Below are 22,439 nucleotides of genomic sequence, written 5' to 3' on the forward strand. Positions count from 1 at the left end.
AGACTACAATCAAGAAAAATGCTGCTTGATTGTAGAAACTACTTGTAGCAAAGTAGAGAAAACTACTTCACACAGATTTATTCACTCGTTTTAAGAAAATAAAACTTTAAGACAAAACTGACTCAATAAGAGGGAGGGTTTACACCCTGACTGACACCTGCTGAGATACAGATACACATTGTCAGTGCGCTCACCTGAGCAGCGCCTGAATGCAAAACAGAATAACAAGATGGGACAACATGTAATCTGAAAGTGTAATTTATTAAACATCCTGTTGAATTTTAATGGCCATCACTTGTAAACTTGAGGTGTTTTGGGGGATCAAGCTGCAGAATAAAAAAAAAATATATATATTTTTTTATCACACTACATTAATGTCAACTCCGTCGTCACACATAACGTACATGACCAGGAATGACGGCGCTGACAGGATTCACTGTGTGTGTGTGTGTGAGAGATCAGCCAGGAAGAGCTTTTGTCCTTGGGCTGAGAGGGCACCTGGCTCCTCTTCCCGTCCTTGTGATCTCTCTGTTCCCTCACTCTCGTGCCGCTCTATCCCTTCTCTATCTGTCTCTTCCTCTCTTCTCTCAGCTCGGATCCCTTCATCCCCTCATCTCGCGCTCTCCCTCTCCTCTGCCCAAGGCGATGCCGTCCTGCAGGCTTTGATCAGGGGGCCAGGGAGGGGAGAGGAAGTGGGTCAGAAAGTTGTGCTGGAGACTGCAGGAGAACAAGGCTGGAATATCGAGTAGGTGAGGCTGGGAGAGGGAGAGAGGGAGAGATGGGGTAATCTAGTGAGAAAGTGATAGAGTGAGAGAGGGTGAGATAGTGGGGGAAAAGAAGAGGGAGGGAGAGGGTAAAGAAGGGGGGGGTGAAATGAGGCAACCATGAGAGGTAGAGGGAGGGGGGGTGAGCGGTGGGGGCTGCCTGAACTAAACAAGTAGAAGGAGATAAAAAGAAAATGAAGAGAGCAACAGGAGGAGATAGAGGAGAAGGACGTGGGAAAGGAGAGGTGTCTTCATTTACTGAGAGGGGAAAAAAAAGACAACGCATTTGTCTTGAACGTGATGCTCAGCATTTAAACAGCAGGTTGGAGGATAAGGCCCTGTTTTAACTAATCTACACAGTGCAGGACAGATAGTTCAGCTCAGTGTGTGTGTGAGTGTGAGAGAGAGTGTGTGAGTGAGTGTGTGGGTTTACGTAGGCCTTTCTGTGTGTGTGTTTGTGTGTGTGTGTGTGTGTGTAGCCTGGCAGTATAGCGCTCGACCGTGGCTCTTTGTGTTTTTTTTTTAAAAGATCATTAAGATGCATGGTTTATTAATATTCAGATCAAACCATTAATATTCGCCAAGTGTTTCTGCTCTCCTTGTGTCGTCAGCTCACCTGGGACTGGGGAGGGCAGAGGGGGAAGAATGGAGGAGCGAAGAGGGGGGAGATATTGGAGGAGGGGGCCAAAAGGAGGAGTTTAAGGGGTAAATGAAGGAGGAGAAAGACAAGATGATAGTAGAAGAGGGACAAAGTGGGAGCCATGGTGATGATTTAGAGGGACTTCCGGAGATGAGAGGAGCAGAAGGTACTGTGGAGGTGGTGGAGGTCCTGTGAGGGGTCGGGTGTATTGTGATGGACAATCTGGCAATGCAGGGTTGCGGGGGGGGCTGGAAGGTTGGGGTGTTCAGGGGGTCCACCATGGGGACTGTGAGGTGAGAGGGGTGAGGGATTTTAGGGGGAAGCAGGGAAGCAGAGGGGGTTTGGTTCTGGAGTAATTGGGCCAATGGGAGGATAACCATAAACACACACACACCCGCACATTAAACACTACAAAAACACACGTTCATTTCCACTTTTAGGTACACAATATAATATGCACACAGTTTCTGAAACATGCATAAAAAGGGCGTACAAAAACATTTGAACATTCACATGTACACATTCGAATACATTTTTTTTTTATGTAGGTGAATAACATTCATACATACTGTAAAGACCAAATGCTGAGACAGCAAACAAACAACAACTATATATATATATATATATATATATATATACACACACATATATTTAACAACCTCGTATTTGAGATGGTAGTACCAGTGACTTTAGTTTTATTTTTGCTTGATAAATGACTTTAAGAATTAGCTGATTGTCCAAAGTGTTGTCAGTTCTGTTTCTGCCTATCAGCTAATCAATTATTGAAGAACTGTCTTAGTTCTACTCACATTTATGTGAATTCATGCACTTCATTGCCTCCTGTATGAATACATGTACTCTCTCTCACTCTTTCTCCCTCCCTCTCTCTCTCTCTCTCTCTCTCACACACACACACACACACACACGTAAATACACTCACACACACAGCAAGCACTCCAGTCAGTTACAGATACACTCAGGCATGCACAAAGGCGGACAGCAAATTAAAGTGGTAATTACTTTTAAGCCCAGAAAGGTGAGGGATTGTATGGCAGGGAGCAATGGGTCACTGTTGAATAGAGAATAGCGGAGCAGGCAGACAGTGTGAAAGGCAGATATGCATCTCAATGAAATATGGAAGAGCATATTCAACAAAAGGAGAAATGGCTCCTTAATGGCCACATGCCCTCAAAGAATTATTGTCTGATAGATCTGGAATATTATCTACTCCATGGCAGTTATCTTTAAACAGCCGTTCATGCTTATCATCCATGTGAGCTGCTGTAGGGGAAGGTTGTGTTCTGCTATGCTAAATTTGTATAGTCTTAAATATTGCGCTGACAGCTACTGAGTCTGAATAAGTGTTTTATATCTTGACAGAAAAGGATGTGAGGAGAAAACGTGATTTTCAGTGCTGCAGAGGTGACTGCATCATATCAGTACCATCAATATGTTTTTTTTAAACAAACATTGTTTATACAGATTTGTATTGAGGTTTGCCTCCTTCTGATTTAGTTCCTTCTACAGGTCAAGCTAAAACAATACTAGATACTACACTTCCCAGAATGCAAGTCATTAGTGTCTTTTTGGTCTAAGAAGTACTATAATAAACAGATCTTGAGGTGAAATTTTTAAGTTGAATCTGTGAAAATATTCTAACTATCAAGAATTAAAAAAACTATTAATTATTCAAGAGAGAATAAGATTTGGGGTGATTAGGCAACTTAGGCAAGAAGAATATGGTCACATGTTGTAGTTATGTACTTGAATGACTGTTATCCAGAGAAGGTTTTTCTTTGGGGTGATCTATACATTCAGATATTGTATATTGAAATCAAATTTCAATATGTATATGTCTGATGTAGCCAGGCTTGTTTTTGGAAGTATTTCAGCAGAGCGACTTCATTTTCATTCACTGCACACTCACTGTGTGTCTTAGCTGTAAAGAGTCAGCCAGTTATCACCGTGTTTACTTCCCTACAGAAACATCAGGTGTGTGGTAGTTCAGAGGACCCATTTTAAATCTGATCTGTCTTTAACATAAAACTACTGCATGCTGTCCCCATATTGTTTAGTGACCTCAGCTTTTTGTGTTTGAGTAAATCACATGTGATCCCTGAATGTTGGAAGTCCACTTACTAGCTGTTTTTTAGAACTTTCAGCTACATCTCACAGTCTTCATCAGCAGACAGAGGGCACTCTGAGTGAAGATTTTTATGTCAGAATACCAGTCAGTTTCCAAGGTCAAGAATAAATATTTATGCTTAGTTTCCAATTTTCTTTTAATCTTAGTGTTATTCTTTTCATGTGAGAGAGAAAGGTTGTACTCTATCCTGTATAACATTTAATTGGCTCCTTCTTGACCAGCTGTTACAGCAAAATGGTGCCTATCAATAACACATGAGTAATATGTTTAATATAAAAAAACATTTTTCTTTTAATACATATGTTTAAAAAATTTCAGAGCCTTTACTTGTAATGGAGCATGTTTCCGTCTGTTATTGCCGCTTCAAAGATGTTAAAGTTTTAAATATTTCCTCTGTCACTGGACTGTTCGAACTGCGTTTCTGAAAAGGCAGTTTTCGGTCAATATGTTGAACTGACCACAGCCGATGGCATGTGTAGACAGGCGGAGAAACAAGGTCAGACATGGGTGTGACTGTCTCGCTGACTGCAACGGTTGTCACATGCATGTGCATATGCACACGCAGAAACACACACACACACACACACACACACACACACACACACACACACACACACACACACACACACACACACACACTGACTAAGGGTTTTTTATTCTCATTTACCCACATGTTTTAATTACATTTTATTTTCATCAAGCCGTGTTAATTCTGCAGCCTCAGGTTGTTGTTTTTGTTACTTCTAGGAGCACCCTGATTTGTGAAGGGAACACCTGTAATACTGCTCCGCGAGGCAAGCCTCCGGTACTAAAGAGGCTCAAACACACACTCACACACACACATACACACACAGAGAGAGTCAGATATTCCCTGCAAGTCTCCTTCAAGGACGCCTGGGGAAGACTTGGAGGACAAAATCACACACTCTCTCTCCCAGTGTCTCAGACGCGCTGCACTTCTAATGCAGACAGAAAGCCTCCTACAAAGAGACTAGGCACACACAAACTCTCTCTCCCACGCAGACACACATTTACACTTGCACACACTTAAACACACAAATACCCTGAAAGGCCCTTCCACCTTCCCATCCATTTGAGAAAAGCAGGACATTTTCTGTTTCTCTTATTGTGACTCTCTCCTGCTCTCAGCTGTTTCAAGCTGTTGAGTGTGTATGTTGATGAGTGTGAGTGTGAGTGTGTGTGTGTGTGTGCGCGTGCACGAAGTGGAGGGGGCTCACTGGGACTCTTTGACGACCTCATTCACTCCCTTCTTCTCCCCCTCGACTGCGCCATAGCCGACATGCCCAACAATGAGACGGGAGGGTGGGAGTTGGACAAAAAACACTGAATGCGTCTTCATTTGCCTGAACTTTTCACACGTCTATTCCCTTTTGTTGCCGGCTGCCTGTTCACTACAGTGCTGCGAGCCGCTCGGCCAGTTTCCGCTGGCAAGACAGCCAACCAAAGCAGCACTTTTCCTCCCCCCTCCTCTTTCACCTCCCTCCCCTCCTTTCCACAATGTTAAGCCCATTTTTAGCTTGACATAATCTGAAATGGTACTTAAGTGAATTTATGTCTACCTCAGTGCATTAACTTCTGCTGTTTCCTCCTTTATGTTGCTGTTTTTTTTTTTTTTTTTAGCGGGTGCAGCGATGGAGGGAGCGTGAGGGAGGGAGAGATTTGAAACTCAGACCACGGAGTAGACAGCCTATCAGTATTCAGTAGAGAAAGTGAGTGATGGAGGGAGAGAGAGAGGCAGAGAGAGAGAGAGAAAAAGGAGGAGGGAGTGATGTATCAATATTCTGAGTAGTGTTTGAGGGCAAGGGGAACGAACAGAGGAGAGGGGGGAGGGGGGAAGGAGGGAGGGAGATTGGTGGGAGAGAGAGTACTTCAGTGAGTCTCTGAGTGTGATTATTTGTTCACGTATTTTCTTGCGTGTGTGTGTGTATCTGTGATCGTTTTGCCTATATGTATGTGGTTGTGGGTCTGAGCACATGTTGACTATAGGTTGTACATACAGTCAGTGGTGGAATACAACAGTATAAGTACTGTGCCCTAGTACAATTTTTAGGTACTAGTACTTTAGTATGGTCAGACTGTTGATAGTGACCTTAATCACTAAGAGAGGACAATTTTTTAAAATTTTAACCAAAGTTTTGCCTCGTCGGATTAAAGAAGACCAGTCAGGCTTTCAGTATTTATAGTGTTAATATCAGAATATTGCTAAATGTTTCAGATACAGTATGTTAACAAAAGGCAGTAGGTGGTGTTGTGGAGAAACCCTTCAACCAAGTCAAATGGCAATAGGTGTAGAAACTTTGAGGTACTGAGGGTCATTGGATAAGGGTGTCGGCTGTCTCCGCTGCTGTTTGCACCTCGAGTTGAACAGTTAGCTGCAGTAACCTGGTATGATTGGCTAGTTTTGACTCTGCTACATGATTTGACATAGATTGTTACTTTGCAGATTGATATTTTACACACAGAACATATCAGCATCAATGAATCTGCATGTATTGTAAAAAAAAATTAACAATATATGAAGTGGTTAAAATAAGTTCTACCTTTACCAGCGAAATCATTAAATTGCTGCCTACCTGTTAATCCATCAGTAATAGTAATCCAGTAATACATTTTCTGTATTATGAGTTAATTTGCTTTAAGTATACTTTGCTTATAAGACTTCTACTTAAGATTTTGAAAGTAGGATTTTTAAATTGTAGTGCTCCTTTTTTTCAAGTAAAGGGGTCACATACAGTGTTGTTATGTGGATAGCTGTTTAGTGTGTGATAATGTGTGTGTGTGAGACAATGTCTTGCAGCTGTTGTGAGTAACAGGTAGTCGTATTACTCGCTTTCACACGGTCACATTATGTGGACTCATCTTCCATTTGAGGATAAAAATAGACTGTCCTCATGAGAAAAATGACAGTCTTCACTGTTTGTTAAAATGTCTACAACAACCTGTGTTTATGTGAACCTGACAAGGTCCTCTTGTGGCACTGTGAATTATATCTTTCTTTGCCTCAGAAGCAGAAGCAGAAGTAGCGTGACAGAGTCATAGATTATGGAGGGATGGGTCAAAAAATTTGTATGACTGCTGGTCACATCCTGTTTTCTACTGGCAGTCAGCACTGGTTTCTTTTAACCATGACCAGAATCTTTCTCTGAACTTAAGCAAGTTCAGAAAACATGCACAAACCTTATCAGTAGTGGTGGCAGATTGGTGCTGGTTTATTAGGATGGGAGCACAGCACATTTCATGACTTCAGTGATAAATAAATTGATCTCTAAACCTTGAACAAATCAGAAAACTGTCATATAAATGATTTTTGTGTGACAGCTTTGGATTTAATGCAAACATTGTATTGGTTGCTTTGGAAGACAATGACAAATATTACATTTTGGCAAATACGTCACCCACAAGGTAAAACATCACATTTTTGGGGGTAAAACTTTTTTGGTAGAGGGTAAGTCATGTAAGTCAATGCAGTGTCCTCCTAAGTGACAAAAACATGTTTGTCTGTGTGTGTTTTTACAGGACGGGAGTCACAGTTTACAATACGTTTGGATGTGATGGAATCTCCCACTTGTTTCAGTCATCCTCTCTCCCTCTCTCTCTCTCTCTCTCTCTCTCTCTCTCCTTCTCTCCCTCTCTCTCGCTTTTACTCTGGCTGCTAATCAGCATTTGAAAGGCAGCTTTGACAGTGAGAAAGAAAGTGAGGGGGGCACAGAGAGGTGGGGGTAAACGAAAGCATGAGACACAGCGAGTTAGGGAGGGAGAGCCAGAGAGAGACTGAGGCGAGGGGCTGTACAAGCATGCCTTTTATATTTACTAGTGACTGAGAGAGAGGGAGAGAGGGAGCAGCTGAAGGCAGAGACAACTGGTGTGCACGGCTTTCCCAAGAGGAAATGAAAAGAAAGAAGCTCAGCGAGGAGAGTGAATGAGTGAGCGGGAGAGAGGAAGGGTGGGAGGGAGCATGCCGGCTGGAGAGAGAGAGAGATGGAGTGAGAGAGAGAGAGAGAGAGAGAGAGAGAGAGAGCGAGAAAGAGATTCTCACACTGGCTGTGTCCTAATCCGAGTCCATCTCCAAGAAGCAGCGGAGCAGAGTGTTAGTGAAGTGAGTCTGAGAGCCAAGGAGAGCTACATCAGCTAGATCCACACACACCCACACACACAAAAACACACACACACTCCCTCTCTTCCTAGCTCTCACACTCTTGCAACGGGAGTCCACGATGTGTCCGGCAGCGCGGCCACGGCTTTTGTGAAAGTGAGGGGATTGACGCTGCCCCTGTCCCAGCCCCCTTGGCTCACACACACGGTGTTTGTTTGCTGTGTTTAAGCTCGAGGTGCTGGTGGAGTAGGAGGTGGTGGTGTGGTGCTGGTGGTGGTGGGGGGCACCACCAGGGCAGAGCAGGGGCACCGGAGAGAAGAAGAAGAAGAAGGAGAAGAAGAAGAGTAGAAGGAGGAGGAGGAAGAGAGACAAAGTGGATCAGTTCAACCGCAGCAGACTGAACGCTGGAAATGCCCGTCAGGTGAGTAGATAATGGATCTAACAATTTATGGTCAACACACACACACACACACACGTACACACGCACACTCACGTACACATGCATGAGTGTAAACACACTTTCTCACTCTCTTGCTTGGTTTTCTCACACACACCTGAAGTTGTCTCCTTTTGTCAGATGTTTGCTGTCACATTAAAACTGACGAATTTGATCTGTTCTCATTTGTTGCTACATTTATCTTTTAACAAATCATGATGAAGAAGAAATCTTGTGAAAGTTTTGTTGTTTTTTTGGTTATGTTTTGTTCAATCTAATCCTAAAGTACTTTTTTAAAAAATATCAGCATGTACTTTATGCAGTGGTGAACTTTTTTGCTCCGTCTCATTTAGGACAGAGCAGAAATGTTACACATTCATTTTATTTATCTTACTAAATTAGTACACTAAGCAGATTAAAGTCAAAATAATTTTCAGCTTAAATAATAAATGGTAAAATGAAAAAAAAGAAAGAAAAGAATTTATTTTAAAACTGACCTCTACTTACCGGGGTCTGTTTGAATCTACTTTTGATTACAGGAAATATAGAGATAAATGTGCATTTTTTTGGCATAAAAGTGGAGATTTTAAATATATTATTAATGAATATTGATGTGTTTCATTTGATCAGATTATTAGACTAAATGTTTGCTCTCCCTTGAAGGCACTGTCATTGCTTTTTACTCAGTTCTTAAAGATTCAAGATTCAGGGATTCAAAAAACTTTATTGTCTATCACATGGTAGTAAAAAAAAAAAGTCTTAGGTCAGGGGCTCACAAAAAACATGAAAAGACACTGGGCATCTCATCAATTTAGATTAACATTTTCACTGAAAATATTCCGATCTTTGCTTTTCAGATAAGCCAAATAATTATGTACGTTCATGTTCTGTGCTGACTGCCCTCACTAATAATGGCCCACCACTTTCTGATAAATTGTAAACTGTGTGTGTGTGTGTGTGCTGGAGTTTGAGATTTAGAAGCAGAGTGTGTGAGCGGCTGCGTGTCCGTCTCCACCTGCAGAGGCAGAATTGGTCACAGTTTACTGGCTTAGTAACATTCACTGCCTTCAGGGTGCTTGCAGCAGGTGGTCCAAATTGGCAGAATGACTGTGACAAACGCACAGTGTTCGCTGCTGCTGTAAAGTAAATAACAACATCAAACCATCACATAATGATTTCAGTGTTTTTTTTCCTTTTTTTTTTTCTCTTTTTTTATAATTTCTTTTTTTAAGGTATTGTGTTTGGATGTCTTGTCACTTGAAGTAAAAAGCAGACAGTCAAAATAGTGGAAGATTTTTTTTCACAAAAGAAAAGTGTGTGTGCGTGGATGTGCATGTTCAAGTGTAAATGCAATAAGTGTATTTTGTATGACTTCCTGCAAGATTCCGAGTGTGCGTTTGCACATCTGCGTCTATCCATATGTGTAGATACTTGTGTTGAGTGTTTATTTTGCATACTCTCCCTGAGCCTCACTCCAAAATCTATGTTGTGTGTTTGCTATAAATTGTGCTGTGTCTCGTACACTGCCAACAGCATCATTTGCACACACACCTGCTGAGATAGCAGACAGGTGCTTCAGATAAATTCAAACCAAATAACTACCTGCAGCAGAGGATCTCTCTTTAAAGTGTCAGGGTGAAGTGTCAAAATGTTACTATTAGTAAAAACAGTTACTGTCCACTCTCACGTGTTTAAGCAGTTTTTAGTAACTCACTGCCAGAGCGATATTTTTTAAAATCTTTTTCCCAATTTAAAAAAAAAATTGATGAATATTTCTACTTTACTGGCCGGAACGTTGTATAGCAACACTGACACGAAACAGGGTCAGACCGTGTCATTGCATGTGCATGGTACAGTTTATACCCCGGCCCACTGAGCCACTAAGCTTCTCCATCCGTTTCAGTTCTTGCATATGCAGGACGCTTTTGGTCGTGACCTACCTTCAGGCCTTTTTTATTAGACCCAGACGCAGGTTTCTTCTTTGGATTTAAGGAGCTGCGGTTCAAGCCAACATGAACAGCAACTGTGTGACAGACCATGACTTTGTGAAAGTGAAAATGCTGGTAACACAGTGTCCCGTTCAAAGACTGCTCACAAGACGAAGCTGAGGGAGATGTTATAAAAGCTAGTTGGAGTTGTGCTTCTAAGAGCAGGCACGTGAGCATTACTTTTATTTTTCTGCCCGTCAAAGATCAGAGCTGGCGCGTGCGTCATTGCTCAATTCTTCAGCGTATAAAGAATTATCACATGGTTAGATAGTCATAAATTCAGGCATATTAAAATCAGCAACCATGACAAAAAGTAAAAGTAGAATGACTTTTTTTTATATTGCTTAATTTTTAAATTTATCTTGGTTGGTAGACAGCAGCCGTCACTTTTTGTGACTCACTGACAAGTTCTCAGGTAGACGTACACCTCACCTCTCCTTCACTTCCTCTTTCTATTACTCTTGATATTTTTGTCTCTCTCTGTTGCTCTCTTACACACACAGTAAGGTGGTCAGTGTCTGGTGTGTTGACAGACAGCCGTTCACACACTTCTTGCCTTCGCTGTGCGTGCGTGCGCATGTGTGTGTGTGAAGAGCGTTGACAGACAGTGTGTGGGTCTGTGACAGAGGGTGTCAGCGCGGTGTCAGGGAGATGTGTTTAGTGTCACACTCTGCTGACCTGATCTCCGGTCGGACTGTCCACTCTGGCCCCGCTGTGGCTCCTTACATAACCCCCGCTGTCATTCACACACCGGCCTGAAGGGATCCACCCGTCTGTGTGTGCACACACTCTCACACACACACACATGCAGTTACTCAGCGACGTACACACGATGTATAGGCATCCACTCTCACAGTCACTTTCCATCTAAATTGAACATCAGATCAGGTGCCGTCTGCAAGACTCAAATCTTCATCTTAGTCACTCTTCCATCTCTTTTTCTTCTTTCTCGTTTTCTAATTTATGCCATGACATAAAGCAGAAGTTACATAAATTAACAACGTATCTGGAAATATTCAAACAAAGCATCAAACTCCAAGCACTGTGTGGGAATATGGTTTGAGGCCAGTGGGTATCCTTGTTTCCCCAGTGTGCTCCAAGACACCTACACAAGTTGTGCAACTGTTATCAAGAGTTTGACACTGCTCTGAACTCTGACCTCTGCACCATGCTAATTGATGTGTCTGTATTAGCATGTGGACGTCTCTGTGCTGGTGTGCAGAACGAGTGTGCTTTCAAGTCCTGGCGTTCAGTACACAAATTAGTGTGTGTGTTGGAGAGAGTGAGTGACCCTGTGTGCTGTTCTTTGGCCTGTGGTTATTTGGAGGTCAGTGCTGATGTGGTCTCTGCCTGCAGGAGTGGATTTACCGTCTTCAGCCTTATAGAGAGCTGCATCCACTTGGCTGGCTCTTCCACGGTCAGGGGGAGAAGTTTCTGTCTCCCTTCTGTTTGTTCGCCAAATTGTGGGAACATTCGGAAATTGGAAACACTATATATGAATATTATCAGTATTCTCCTTACATGTGAGCACATTAGCATCCCCTTTGTGAAAGTGCTCAAAATAAGATGTTTTTCCCATTGCCTTTTCTGTAAGTGCCACTTTTCACCTTAAGCCATGCCTTACATTGAAGTCGGGGTCTTTAACCTCAGAATAGATTGCAGCTCTTATTTTGACTTGGGCTATTTTATTGTCCCGGGGTTTTGTCTTTCTAGCATAGATATCAGAAGGGTCAGGGATGGTTAACTTCATGATGCACTGAACATTTTTATTCTTTTTATTGGTATTTGGATTCTCAAAGTGATCTATTTGCCTTTAGATGTTTTGTATGTATGTTTGTACCTTTTAGTTGCTCTGATGAAACATTTGAATGTTTCGTTCTTCATGCCGAAGTTGAAATGTTATCTCTGTTACACTATCACCCTGTTGATTTTGTGTCTCGTTATGCTCAGACTACTTTTACTAAGCTCCAGAATGTACTGTACTACTTCTGATACCAAGTGAATACAAATACAAAATAGTAACAACAAAAATTAAACTCATTCAAACTGAATATTATTTGAACACACTTTCCTATTCTGTTTAGATCATTTTGTTTATTCAGTTGCACAAATAAAAAAAAAAAACATATGAAGACATGATATGTAAGCTGTTACCTTGTTAGTCCTTTTCTCTCTTTGCCACAAATGTCAGCTTATATGATAAAGTCTGCATCCTTCTTCAAGTTAGTATACTTATTATGCTGCTTAAATAATTTGTTGTTCACTTTCGATATTGAGTGAGGAATGACACCCATTTTTGTTTTTTTGTTTTTTGAGAAAAATCACTGGAGAACAATCTTAAGAGAAAAGGTATTTTTTTTCTAGTAAATGCTGTAAATATGGGAGATTCTGTGCTCATACTTTCAAATTCATATTTAATACAGAGCAGGTGAAGTGGAGCATTTCCTCTGTGTACACGCATGTCGAGGTAGACGGTAATAATGACAGGCATGGATTGGTTTCTGCGTAGCTCCACACCCGTGAGAAGTGGACATCAAAGCATGCTCACCAAAGCGCTCCGTAATAAAAGAGGAGGAGGAGAAAGATATTGATTACCAAGGGTGAACATTAGCAAATCTCTTTCGCTCTCCTTTTTTTCATCTGTGTCTTTATCCGTCCATCATTTCTCTCCCTCTTACTGTCTGATTTGCCTCCCGCCGCCTGTACTTACGCTCTCTCCATCCCCCATCCACTCTCCATCCACCCCCTCTCCCCTTCTGCCCCTCTCTAATCATTTATTTATCGCTGATCTCTTTATTCTGTATTCTTCCTGTTTAAGGACGGTCCACGCTGTGACTGCACGGTGCTGGTTCACTCATACAAGCTGTTATCATCATTCCTTTACACCCATCCCCAACCCTCCTCATCGCCACAGAGATACCTGACGTCGGGCGGGGTCACTCTAGTCCAATCTAACACCGTATTGATTCCATTAGATAATTAATGACCCAGGCAGGGGCCAGGGTGGAGCAAAGAGGGGGTTAGGAGAGATGGAGGGGGGTGGTGAGGATGATGGGAGAGGCATGGGGGTAGAGTGGAGGGGGAGGACGCCAAGACCCTTGAGAGTTGTAGAGAACCTTGGGTTGGGAATGATCCTGAGACGTCAAGGTCAACCGCAGTCGGCGTTCTGCTTCTGATACGGAAGCAGAATGCCGAGCAAGTCGGAATATGGAATACTGAGAGTGAGCAGGGAGAGAGATCTTCATGTCCAGCAGCTGTCGATTGATCAGCGGCTGAAAAATTGTACATTAAAAAGTCTTTTGACTTCCAAATCCTGAGGTCCAACCAGGGCCGTAATGCATGATAAGTAGTTTTCAGCCCTCCAACCAGAATACCAAACTTAATCTTCCCGGACACTCCAGACACTCATTTACAACTACTCAACATCATGAAAGGCAAGATAGAAAACTAGCTACATCAAAAATTCTGTTCATGTTGTTTCCAACCATGTTTTCTACATCTTCCATGATATTGAACGTTCTCTGTTTGATAAAATATTATTCACAGGAATATCTTACACCGCTCTTGTATGTGTACTCCACTTTTACCTTTAGTTGAAGTTAATTAAAGGTGGGTGGGGGATGGAGAAAGAGTGAGACGTGTCTGAAAACATTTTAAAGGTTTTAATTTGAGTAAACCCTGCAAAATGACCAGTTTGATTCTACACAAACCATTTTTGGGGGGCAATGTTTTGAGTTCTGCTTAAAAGCACATTGCAGATGTTGACAGCATTATTTGTCACAAATGGCTGTCACTTGCAAATTGCAGATAAATTTGTGAGTCCTACAAATTGCAGCTTTCATGTTGCAGGTTTGATGAAACAGGCCTCAGGGACGTTGCAGTCACAGTTTATAGTATGCGTCCCTATCCCTTGGCCGCCAGGATACCCCCTAAAATGTCAAAATTTAAGCAAGAGAGCAGTCTAATCTGCTGTATTTTTTTTTTCAGTTTATCAAGTGAACAGGAAAGAAGCCTTTGAAAGGTTTTTGTATACTCAGGCTCATGGATCTTTGTCAGATTTGTAGTTTTGAGGACATCAAAAATCATAAAACTCCTCAGAACTGGAACTATTCTGTACTTCTTTTTCTTTTAAACTGTGCATTGCATGGCTCGGTCCTGCTCTTCACCTTTGCATGATCGCAGTGTGCATGCCATCTCCAGTGGGCTATGAGAGCTCCTCTGCTTCCACCTCCACATTCGCAGTCTTGGCCAGGCTCTGTATTGGGCCCCAGGGGTTGGGGAGATGAGGCATAAAACAACCATGTCTCTACCTAGGGGAGCTGGTGGCATGGCAGTGGGGCTATTGTCTGTCTGCGTGCTGTTTGACTTAAATGTGTTCATTTGCCTGATGCCCCTGACTCCCTGCGGGGAGGGGTGGCTCGGGGAGAGGAGGGGCACGCTAACGAACCTCTGACAGCTGGAGGCCCTAATTAAATGTCCCTGCTGAAAATAAACAGAACGGGAGCCAAGCGAGCAGCCAGAGAGAAACGCCCGGCAAACAGCGGCTGTGAGCGCTCGCCGCAGTGCCCTCTTCTCTGCTGCTGTTGAGACCGTGCCAAGAGAGCATGGCTCCATAGGCTAGGGGTCTCCAACACACACTCACCTATACACACACACATCAGGCTTATGAATATGTAGCACTGCAGCAACACATTGTGAACACCTGTGGTCACATTTGATACAGGTTGATCTCTACAGCTGTGAGCACGGTATATTTTTATTCTCAGTTCTCTCAGAAGTCACACTTTCCTTTTCCATACATTTCCCACTGTGCAGAAAAGATAGAATAAGTCAGCTCAGTTCTGTTGAGCGGATTGTTTCACTCTCTCTGTCTACATGACACTTCTGACATTCAGCCGGTTGTGCAGCTAGCTAGCCGGAGCATTAGCAGTCAAAGTGGTGGGGTCTATTTGGGTGAGTGCATTAATGGGCCGCCCAACCTGTGACAAGGTTATGAGGCTGATTGAATAATTACTGTGGAGGCCCCTGTCCATTACGCCCCTGTGTCTGCCCAGATAGAGGGAGACGCAGAGAGAGAGATGGAGAGATAGGTCGAGACAGAAAGATGGAGGGAGAGATTAGATAAGCACAGATAGGGTCAATTAAGAGATAAACATACAGATATGGGATGGAAAAAGACGTGCGTGTGTGTTTGTGAGGTGGTGAAAATTTGAGAGTAAATTGTTTCCTGCCTTTGTCTCCTTTTGATCTTTCTGTCCTACTGTACCCAGTCTAATTTGGCATGTAGTGCATTTATCCAGGTGAGCTAGAGAAGGTGACAAAGGTGAAGTTGTTAGACAGAGGTGCGCTGCCCTCTGCTCGACCCTGTCTCCTCTTCACCAGACTCACTGAAAAGAGGACTGTCAATGTTGCAGGGTGGAAGCTGGGGTGTATATAGGTTTCCTATAGTTAGAATGAAGTCTTAGCCTTAAGCCTTACGCCTTAAGCACTTAGGAAAAAGGTTAAATCTAAGGTGTAAAATTAGCCAGATATGTCAAATTAGCAAGTTTATCATATTACTGGGAAGAAAATATTAATTGTAAATCCACTTCCTCAGCTTCCACTGTGTCCGGTCTTTGTATCACTGACCTAGGTTCATGTTAGCAATAGAAAACATAAATTCTTGCTTTACTATCCAGTATAGCATAAAACCACTAAAGGTGGGTGGAAGATCAGATCTCCCCTTTAACAACAATTCTCTCTTTGTTGAATCCATCATTGACTCTGCTGCCTTTGAAACTGGTCCAAGGAGTTTTCATGCATACATACAATGTTGGCTGTTTTAGCCTAGATTTATGAAATGATATCTGCCAAACCTGCCCAGCCTCTGCCGACCCCTCTTAGCCAAGGTCAGCATAACCATGCTCAAACTCGAGACATAATCCATTTTCTACTGCCCCTGCAAAGCTCTACTGACTTGATTGTGCTGACCCAGCCGGGCCAAAGAAAGAGACAGTTAGAGAGTGAGAGGCTGTAACAGAGAGAGAGAAAGAGAGAGAGAGGGCATCTCAGGCCCAAGGGCATGACACCGTGGTGCTTGGGGCCACACTAGCCCTTTAAATGTCAACACATCGCAGAGGGGAGGAGGAGGAGGGTTGGTGAGGAGCGGGGCTCGGTTTGAGGACAGGGAAGAATACTGGCAACTTTCCGTTACAGGAAGGTGGTGCAGGAGACTTGTAGAAGGTGGAACAAAACACAAGAGAACAGACAGTGGACAGCATGTGTTTCATCTTTAGAGACATTTGCTTGAATCGCCAGCTGCAGACTGGATATTCTCTTAGGGAGGAGGGGAGGCATTTGGAGATCTGTGATTTTCGGCTTAATTGTGACTTCAGAGGAGGCTCAGTGTTTTGTCTTATGTCTATTACCTTGGGAACAGCCCCTGACCTTTATGTGTGGAAGTACATAGAGTACCTAATTGCTTTCTCTCAACCTCAATACTTCTTTCTTTCTTTCTTTCCAGAAATGCAGTTTTTCAGAAAGATGAAGTAAGAAATCATAAGATGGGTTTTCATCCAAGCACTTTAATGCAAATTATATTCTATCAAATCAAATATCAGAGGCTAAATGGAAACTGCAAATGGAGATAAAATGTCATAATTGAAAGAAACTCCTCATGCTTACTCCAGGCTTAAAAATATTTTGCGAAAAAAATTATGCCGAAAAATTATATCGATAGAAACATGTTTGCTAATTAAAAAAATTAAAACCTGTTAAATTTGAAATCCCAAACATTTCGGTATTTCCTCTCCCCTGTAATGGCTGTTATTGGTCGATGAACCAACCATAAATGACTCTTTTTCCTCCTTCTCTTTTCACTCCTTTCTCTCATGGATCTCCAGGTCTGAGTCCGTCACATCCTCAGCCAATCAGAGCCTTCGTTAACAGCGGCGTCGGCACGTGATTGGGAGAAGGATGGCAACCATGCCGTTTGTCAGCGAGGGGAAGTGTGTGAGCGTGGAGTGGGATTTCCTACAAGGACTGCTGGCCAAGCCTCCCACGCTGCCCTGGTGAGACACAACACACACACAGGTTGATACTGTATAAGCCTGCGTGCATGCCCATGAATTAATCTCTGCAAGGTGAAATCCATGCATTAACACCCTTGCACACACTGACACCCTCAAGAAGAATTTCCTATCAAGGAGACACAATCCAGAAGGTGCTACATATAACATGTTTTGTTGCTCACCTGCCAATCCTGTCAGAGCCGTGAATCCCCTCCCCTTACTGGGAGATTAAGTAAATTTGGCTGGAATTATTAATGGGCAGTCATTTACAGGCGGATATAAAAACTAAGCAGAATCAATATGTGTGTATTGATTGTTCTCGGTGGCTGGGGTCGAGGCAGTATAATAATGAGATGTTACAGAGGCTGGCAGCGTGAGTCCACAACACACACACACAGAAAAACACACACTGTTTTCACTTATTAGAGAATAGCAGTGTAATAGTAGCTGCTGTGTCAGCTGATTAAGATTTAAGCATATGTACGCACACTATGTGCAGTCTTTTCTATGTGCTTTTCTTTCTTTTTCTCACACACACACACACACACACACACGCACACACACTCACACTACTTGTGGTCTGTCTTAGGATGAGAATCAACAACACAGGCACGAGGGAAAAAGGCCTCCAGCTCTCATTCTCACTCTCTCTTTCACACACGCATACACACACACACCACACACACACACACACACACACACACACACACTCACACTCACACTCACACTCACACTCACATACTTTATTCCAGCGCAGCACCGACACAAATTGTGAAGTGGCTGTGACAACATAATTCCACCACTCAGGCCTCATTGAGGAGAGTCAATACCCAATCAGAGAGACAGGCTACCTGAGCCCCGGCCCCCCTCTGTCACTCTGCCCCTCCCTCTCCTATTGATCCCTCAATCACGGCTTCAGCTCACTAGCCCGGGACCAGATGAGAGAGAGAGGGAGAGGGAGAGAGCGAGGGCTTGTATGGAGGGAGGGAAAGTGAGAGATAGGCAACAAGAGATTGTGTGCGTGTGTGTGTGTGTGTGTGTGTGTGTGTGTGTGTGTGTGTGTGTGTGTGTGTGTGTTCACATATGGATTTTGGAGCAAATGGCATTATTAGGACTCTGCTCTGCCAGATAGAAGAAGGGAGTTTGTCTGTAATTACCACGACAATCTGCAAGGGACGGGTCAGAATGGAGATTGTTTCACTTGAATTGCAGGAGCCATTACCATTATATGTATTTATGAAATGAGTTTTCTAGATTGATGTTCAGGTCATTTATACAGACCATGAATCAATCAACAGGTGGTCAGTAAGTGGCCATTATGTGATACTCCTTACTGCTTTCTTCCATCTTACACAGTGCTGATTCAGGCTATTTTCTTTACCCTTGTGTTCTTTTTCCACCTCCCTGCATTTTATATATTTCTTCCATTTTTGCTTCTATCTGTCCCCCTTTACCCAACTCACCCCCTTGTCTTATCCACCCTTAATACACCCCCACCCCCAGTCTCCAGAACCTGCGTAAAGAGAAGTCTCGCAATGCGGCTCGTTCACGGCGGGGTAAGGAGAATTTTGAGTTCTTTGAGCTGGCTAAGATGCTGCCCCTGCCTGGAGCCATCACCAGCCAGCTGGACAAAGCCTCGGTCATCCGGCTGACCATCAGCTACCTGCACATGAGGACCTTTGCCAGCCAGGGGGACCCACCCTGGAGCCCTCTGCTGGAGGGCGACAGCAACTGCAGCAAAGGTGAGCTAAAGGAAACACCTAAAAAGAAATAATACTGTAAAGAAATACTGCCAAGGAAAGTGCATTGGTTCACTTAGGTTCAGTGTGCATGAAAGTAGATTTTCATTGCATTTGTAAAACTGCCTTTTTTTTTTAACTTAAACTATTCTTAAAGTGTGTTCAAATGGAAAATGGAGCAAATTCTTGGCACAGTCCATTTGCACACATTTCACTGGTGGACCATTTGTGTTTAATTGCCCCAAACAACCAATGTCCCAACTTTATGTTAGCTGTAGATGCATTGACAGTGTCTGTGAGTGTGTGCCAGAGTGTTTGTGTTCAGCTCAGCCTCAGACTGCTTTCAGAACGCACCAGAAACTCCAATTCTTTCTGACATCTCCTCTCGTCTCTGTACATTTATGAAGCAGATACATTAAGCCTCGGGATACGTGCAGATTTTTCACTCAGGTTGAAACGTTGTCAACTTGTGCGGATGCGTCTTTGTGTCAATCTGCGCCACCCTGGGTGAACTTGCATCTAATCGCATCTTTCCATAGACTTTGTATGCAATCAAGGCACCTCTCCAGTGTGTTCTGCATTCTGTCTGAACACACAGTTAGTAGGAAACAGGGCCATTGCTACTACTAAGGACACTGAGGTCATGTCCTCGCATACTTCCTCTGAGAATTTGAGGTTTTATCCCTGTGGGGAGTAAACATTATGCATTTAAAAACCATGGGTTGAGTCCAGTATATTTTATACTCAACATACTTAAATTTGATTGATTTTAGCTCAGGAAAGGAATTATACTGCAATTTTCCCACCGCATTTACATTCCTGGGAGAGGGCTAGAAGCAGTATTTAGGCCTTTATGTTGGGTTTATTAAATTAACACAGTAATGAATGATTGTATAAAACATGACAATCTTGAAAATAATTTTTTTTTTGCTATCAAGCTTTTTTATTAGGGTGGATGAGACTTGGACTCATGACAGTAGTATTTTTATGATCTTGGCTACAGCCCTGGTAGGGAACATTTTTAATTGTTTAAGCCTTTCATGGATTAGTCATAAATATGTTAGACTGTGTTATTTTAGCTGTTCACAGTTGTTAACTGTAACAACGGCAGCACGCAAGTATGCAGGTTTAATGAAACATGGCTGTGATGGATCATTTCTCTGCTGATGATTTCTGCAGTTCAGCCTATAAGAAAATTATACAGAGGAGATAAATATGCTGATGTGTGTGTTGCCAACGGACACAAACCGCTGAAATCCATGTTTCAACTCACATCTCGCTTTCAATCAAAAGCAATCCTCAGCAGTCTGATCTGCCCACTTACTCCCGCCCACAGAGACACCCCACGCCACAGAAATTCAGCTCGGACCAGGACAATTATCCAGTGCTCTATTAGCAAAAGTAATTACTGCTGCTGTGTATGTGAGCACACATCACAAACCTGTAAACATACATGTGTTTGTAATCATACAAAGACTTTCCATAGGCTAGTGTGAGTATGAATAGAATTTATGTGTTGTGTGTGTGTGGGTATGCTGTGTGCATCTGTGCATGTTTGAGTTTGTGTGTGAGAAGGGGGGGGGGGGTGGGGGGGGGGGATAGATGATACACAAAGAGGGAGGAAACTATTGGTGCGATTTGTAATTACAGAAATTAACTATATAACGAGGACAGTGTAATTATACAGCCTGTCTAATTACCACTATTACTGAGGGGAAATGATGCAGCTACAGTACAATTAGAGATGTGTGTTTGTGTGTGCGTGTGTGTGTGTGTTCATGCCTGTTCTTGTCTAATTTGAAGAACTGTGAGCGAAAAAAATAATACAGTCATGTTAATAGTATGTTTGTGTGTGACTTGTGTGGTTTGCTTTACCACAATATTCACCACACATTCCTGATAAGATATAGAGATTTTAATAGTAGCCCATAGTAAGTTGGGCTGAGTATAGCAGTGCTTTAAGCACTGATCCCAAAACAATATTTATCTCAAAATCTTTAAAGGGGCATGCCACTGATTTTACAGATAAAGGTCAGTTTAGTTGTACTCATCTGTAGAAAACAGTTGTATAACATCTGCTGCTGGGCTTGGAGACTACAAATTTATACCAGAAAGCCTGAGTTACATAGTGGGGGCGTGAAGTTTGAAAGGCATGGCATTTACCAGACATAGTGAATGAAAAGGTGATATTGGTTGCATTATGGGAAATGTAGGCTCCAGCGTTTTTGGAGCTTAACGCACAGGGACTATAAGTAATGCCTCCACTGCTGCTATTTTGACCTTTGTATTTTTAATCTGTCACTTGTGAGTTCTCCCCTTTAATTTGAGGACTATAAGCATGTTTTTGTTTTTTACAAAGTGTGTCAAACACCTCAGTACATCAGTGTTTAATAGTGTCTCAACTGAAGTAGCTTCTCAGTACCTGAGTAAATGGCAATATAAGGAGGCTTGGGGTATTTGTGTGTTCATTTTGGAGAAGTGGGAAAACTCAGTTTACTCAAAAATAAATTAGTATCCATAATCGTAAAATTCTGATATTTGAGTTTTCTGTTGTTCTGAAGGATTGTTACACAATTTAGACAACTACAGAAAGAGGACAGCATAGGGCTCTATGACAACTAGTCTAAGTATGTACTGTACACAGTCGGTAGGTAGCATAACAACTGCACACAGCATAATAATCTAATTAAGCTGCCAATTTTTGATACTTGACAGTTTTCAAAATTCATTGTTACATACTCTCGTTGTACTTAGAAACTACTGAGATTTCTACTATGCAGCATTGAAGAATCTGAATGTCTGGATGATATCCATACACCAGCCTGCTCACACACAGCCGTGGCCTTGACTGTGCTCCACACATAGTGAATTGTTTTGCCTCAGTGTTCCTGGCTTACCTTGGCCTTGAAAGAAAAGAAAAAAAAATCTGCTCTTTAGAAAAGTAGGTGTGCAAGAAGCTGCGCTGTCCTGTGCATGAACTGGAAGGGTGGAAGAAAGACAGATGCGAGGTATGCTGCTTACACTACAATGAGAAGCACTTGTACTCGCACAAATGTGGACCATAACTGTTAATATATAGAACCCTGCAGCAGTTGCGCGAAGGTCGTAGAAAATTGTCAGGCATTTGACAAACACAGTGAAGCGCAACACGTTCCAGCTATGGACGTTATTACAGTCTGAATTATCTTCAACATTTCTTCCACGAGGATCAAGATCTGATATGTGTGTATTTTATTAAATCTTTGGAGATTTTTTTACAAGCAGGTCACACAGTCTCGGCAGGGCCAAGGCTGAAAATGCGATGCTAATTTGGACATCAGTTTGAACAAGTCTACCCACAATGCATTGGCAGGGTTTTAAGTGTGATGCATGACTTTAATTCCGTTAGTGGAATGTGGTCAGAGATCCAGCTGAAAGGGAGAGGAGGACAGGGAGGAGGGGAAGGGACAAATGTAGAAGGAATAAAGGGAGAAAGAGGGGTGGAAGGAGGAAGGAGAGGAGTGCGGAGAGAGGAGGGTGGGGGGAGGTTTGCATTCCTCCACACTCCCTCTTGTCCGAGGGTT

At 42.7% G+C, this 22,439-nt stretch overlaps 1 protein-coding gene across 1 annotated transcript in view; it reads left to right on the forward strand.

The window, feature by feature from the left end:
- Nucleotides 1–8,051: 8,051 nt before the first annotated feature.
- The window catches only part of npas1 (neuronal PAS domain protein 1), a 35,816-nt gene continuing 21,428 nt past the window's right edge, over nt 8,052–22,439 (forward strand). The window contains exons 1-3 of the mRNA XM_041046535.1: nt 8,052–8,085; nt 16,970–17,137; nt 18,641–18,879. Coding sequence (XP_040902469.1) covers nt 17,043–17,137; nt 18,641–18,879 — 334 coding nt within the window. The 5' untranslated portion in view covers nt 8,052–8,085; nt 16,970–17,042. The remainder of the gene's footprint in view (nt 8,086–16,969; nt 17,138–18,640; nt 18,880–22,439) is intronic.

Source organism: Toxotes jaculatrix, chromosome 9 (assembly GCF_017976425.1).
Source record: "Toxotes jaculatrix isolate fToxJac2 chromosome 9, fToxJac2.pri, whole genome shotgun sequence".
In the NCBI taxonomy this organism is placed as follows: domain Eukaryota; kingdom Metazoa; phylum Chordata; class Actinopteri; family Toxotidae; genus Toxotes; species Toxotes jaculatrix.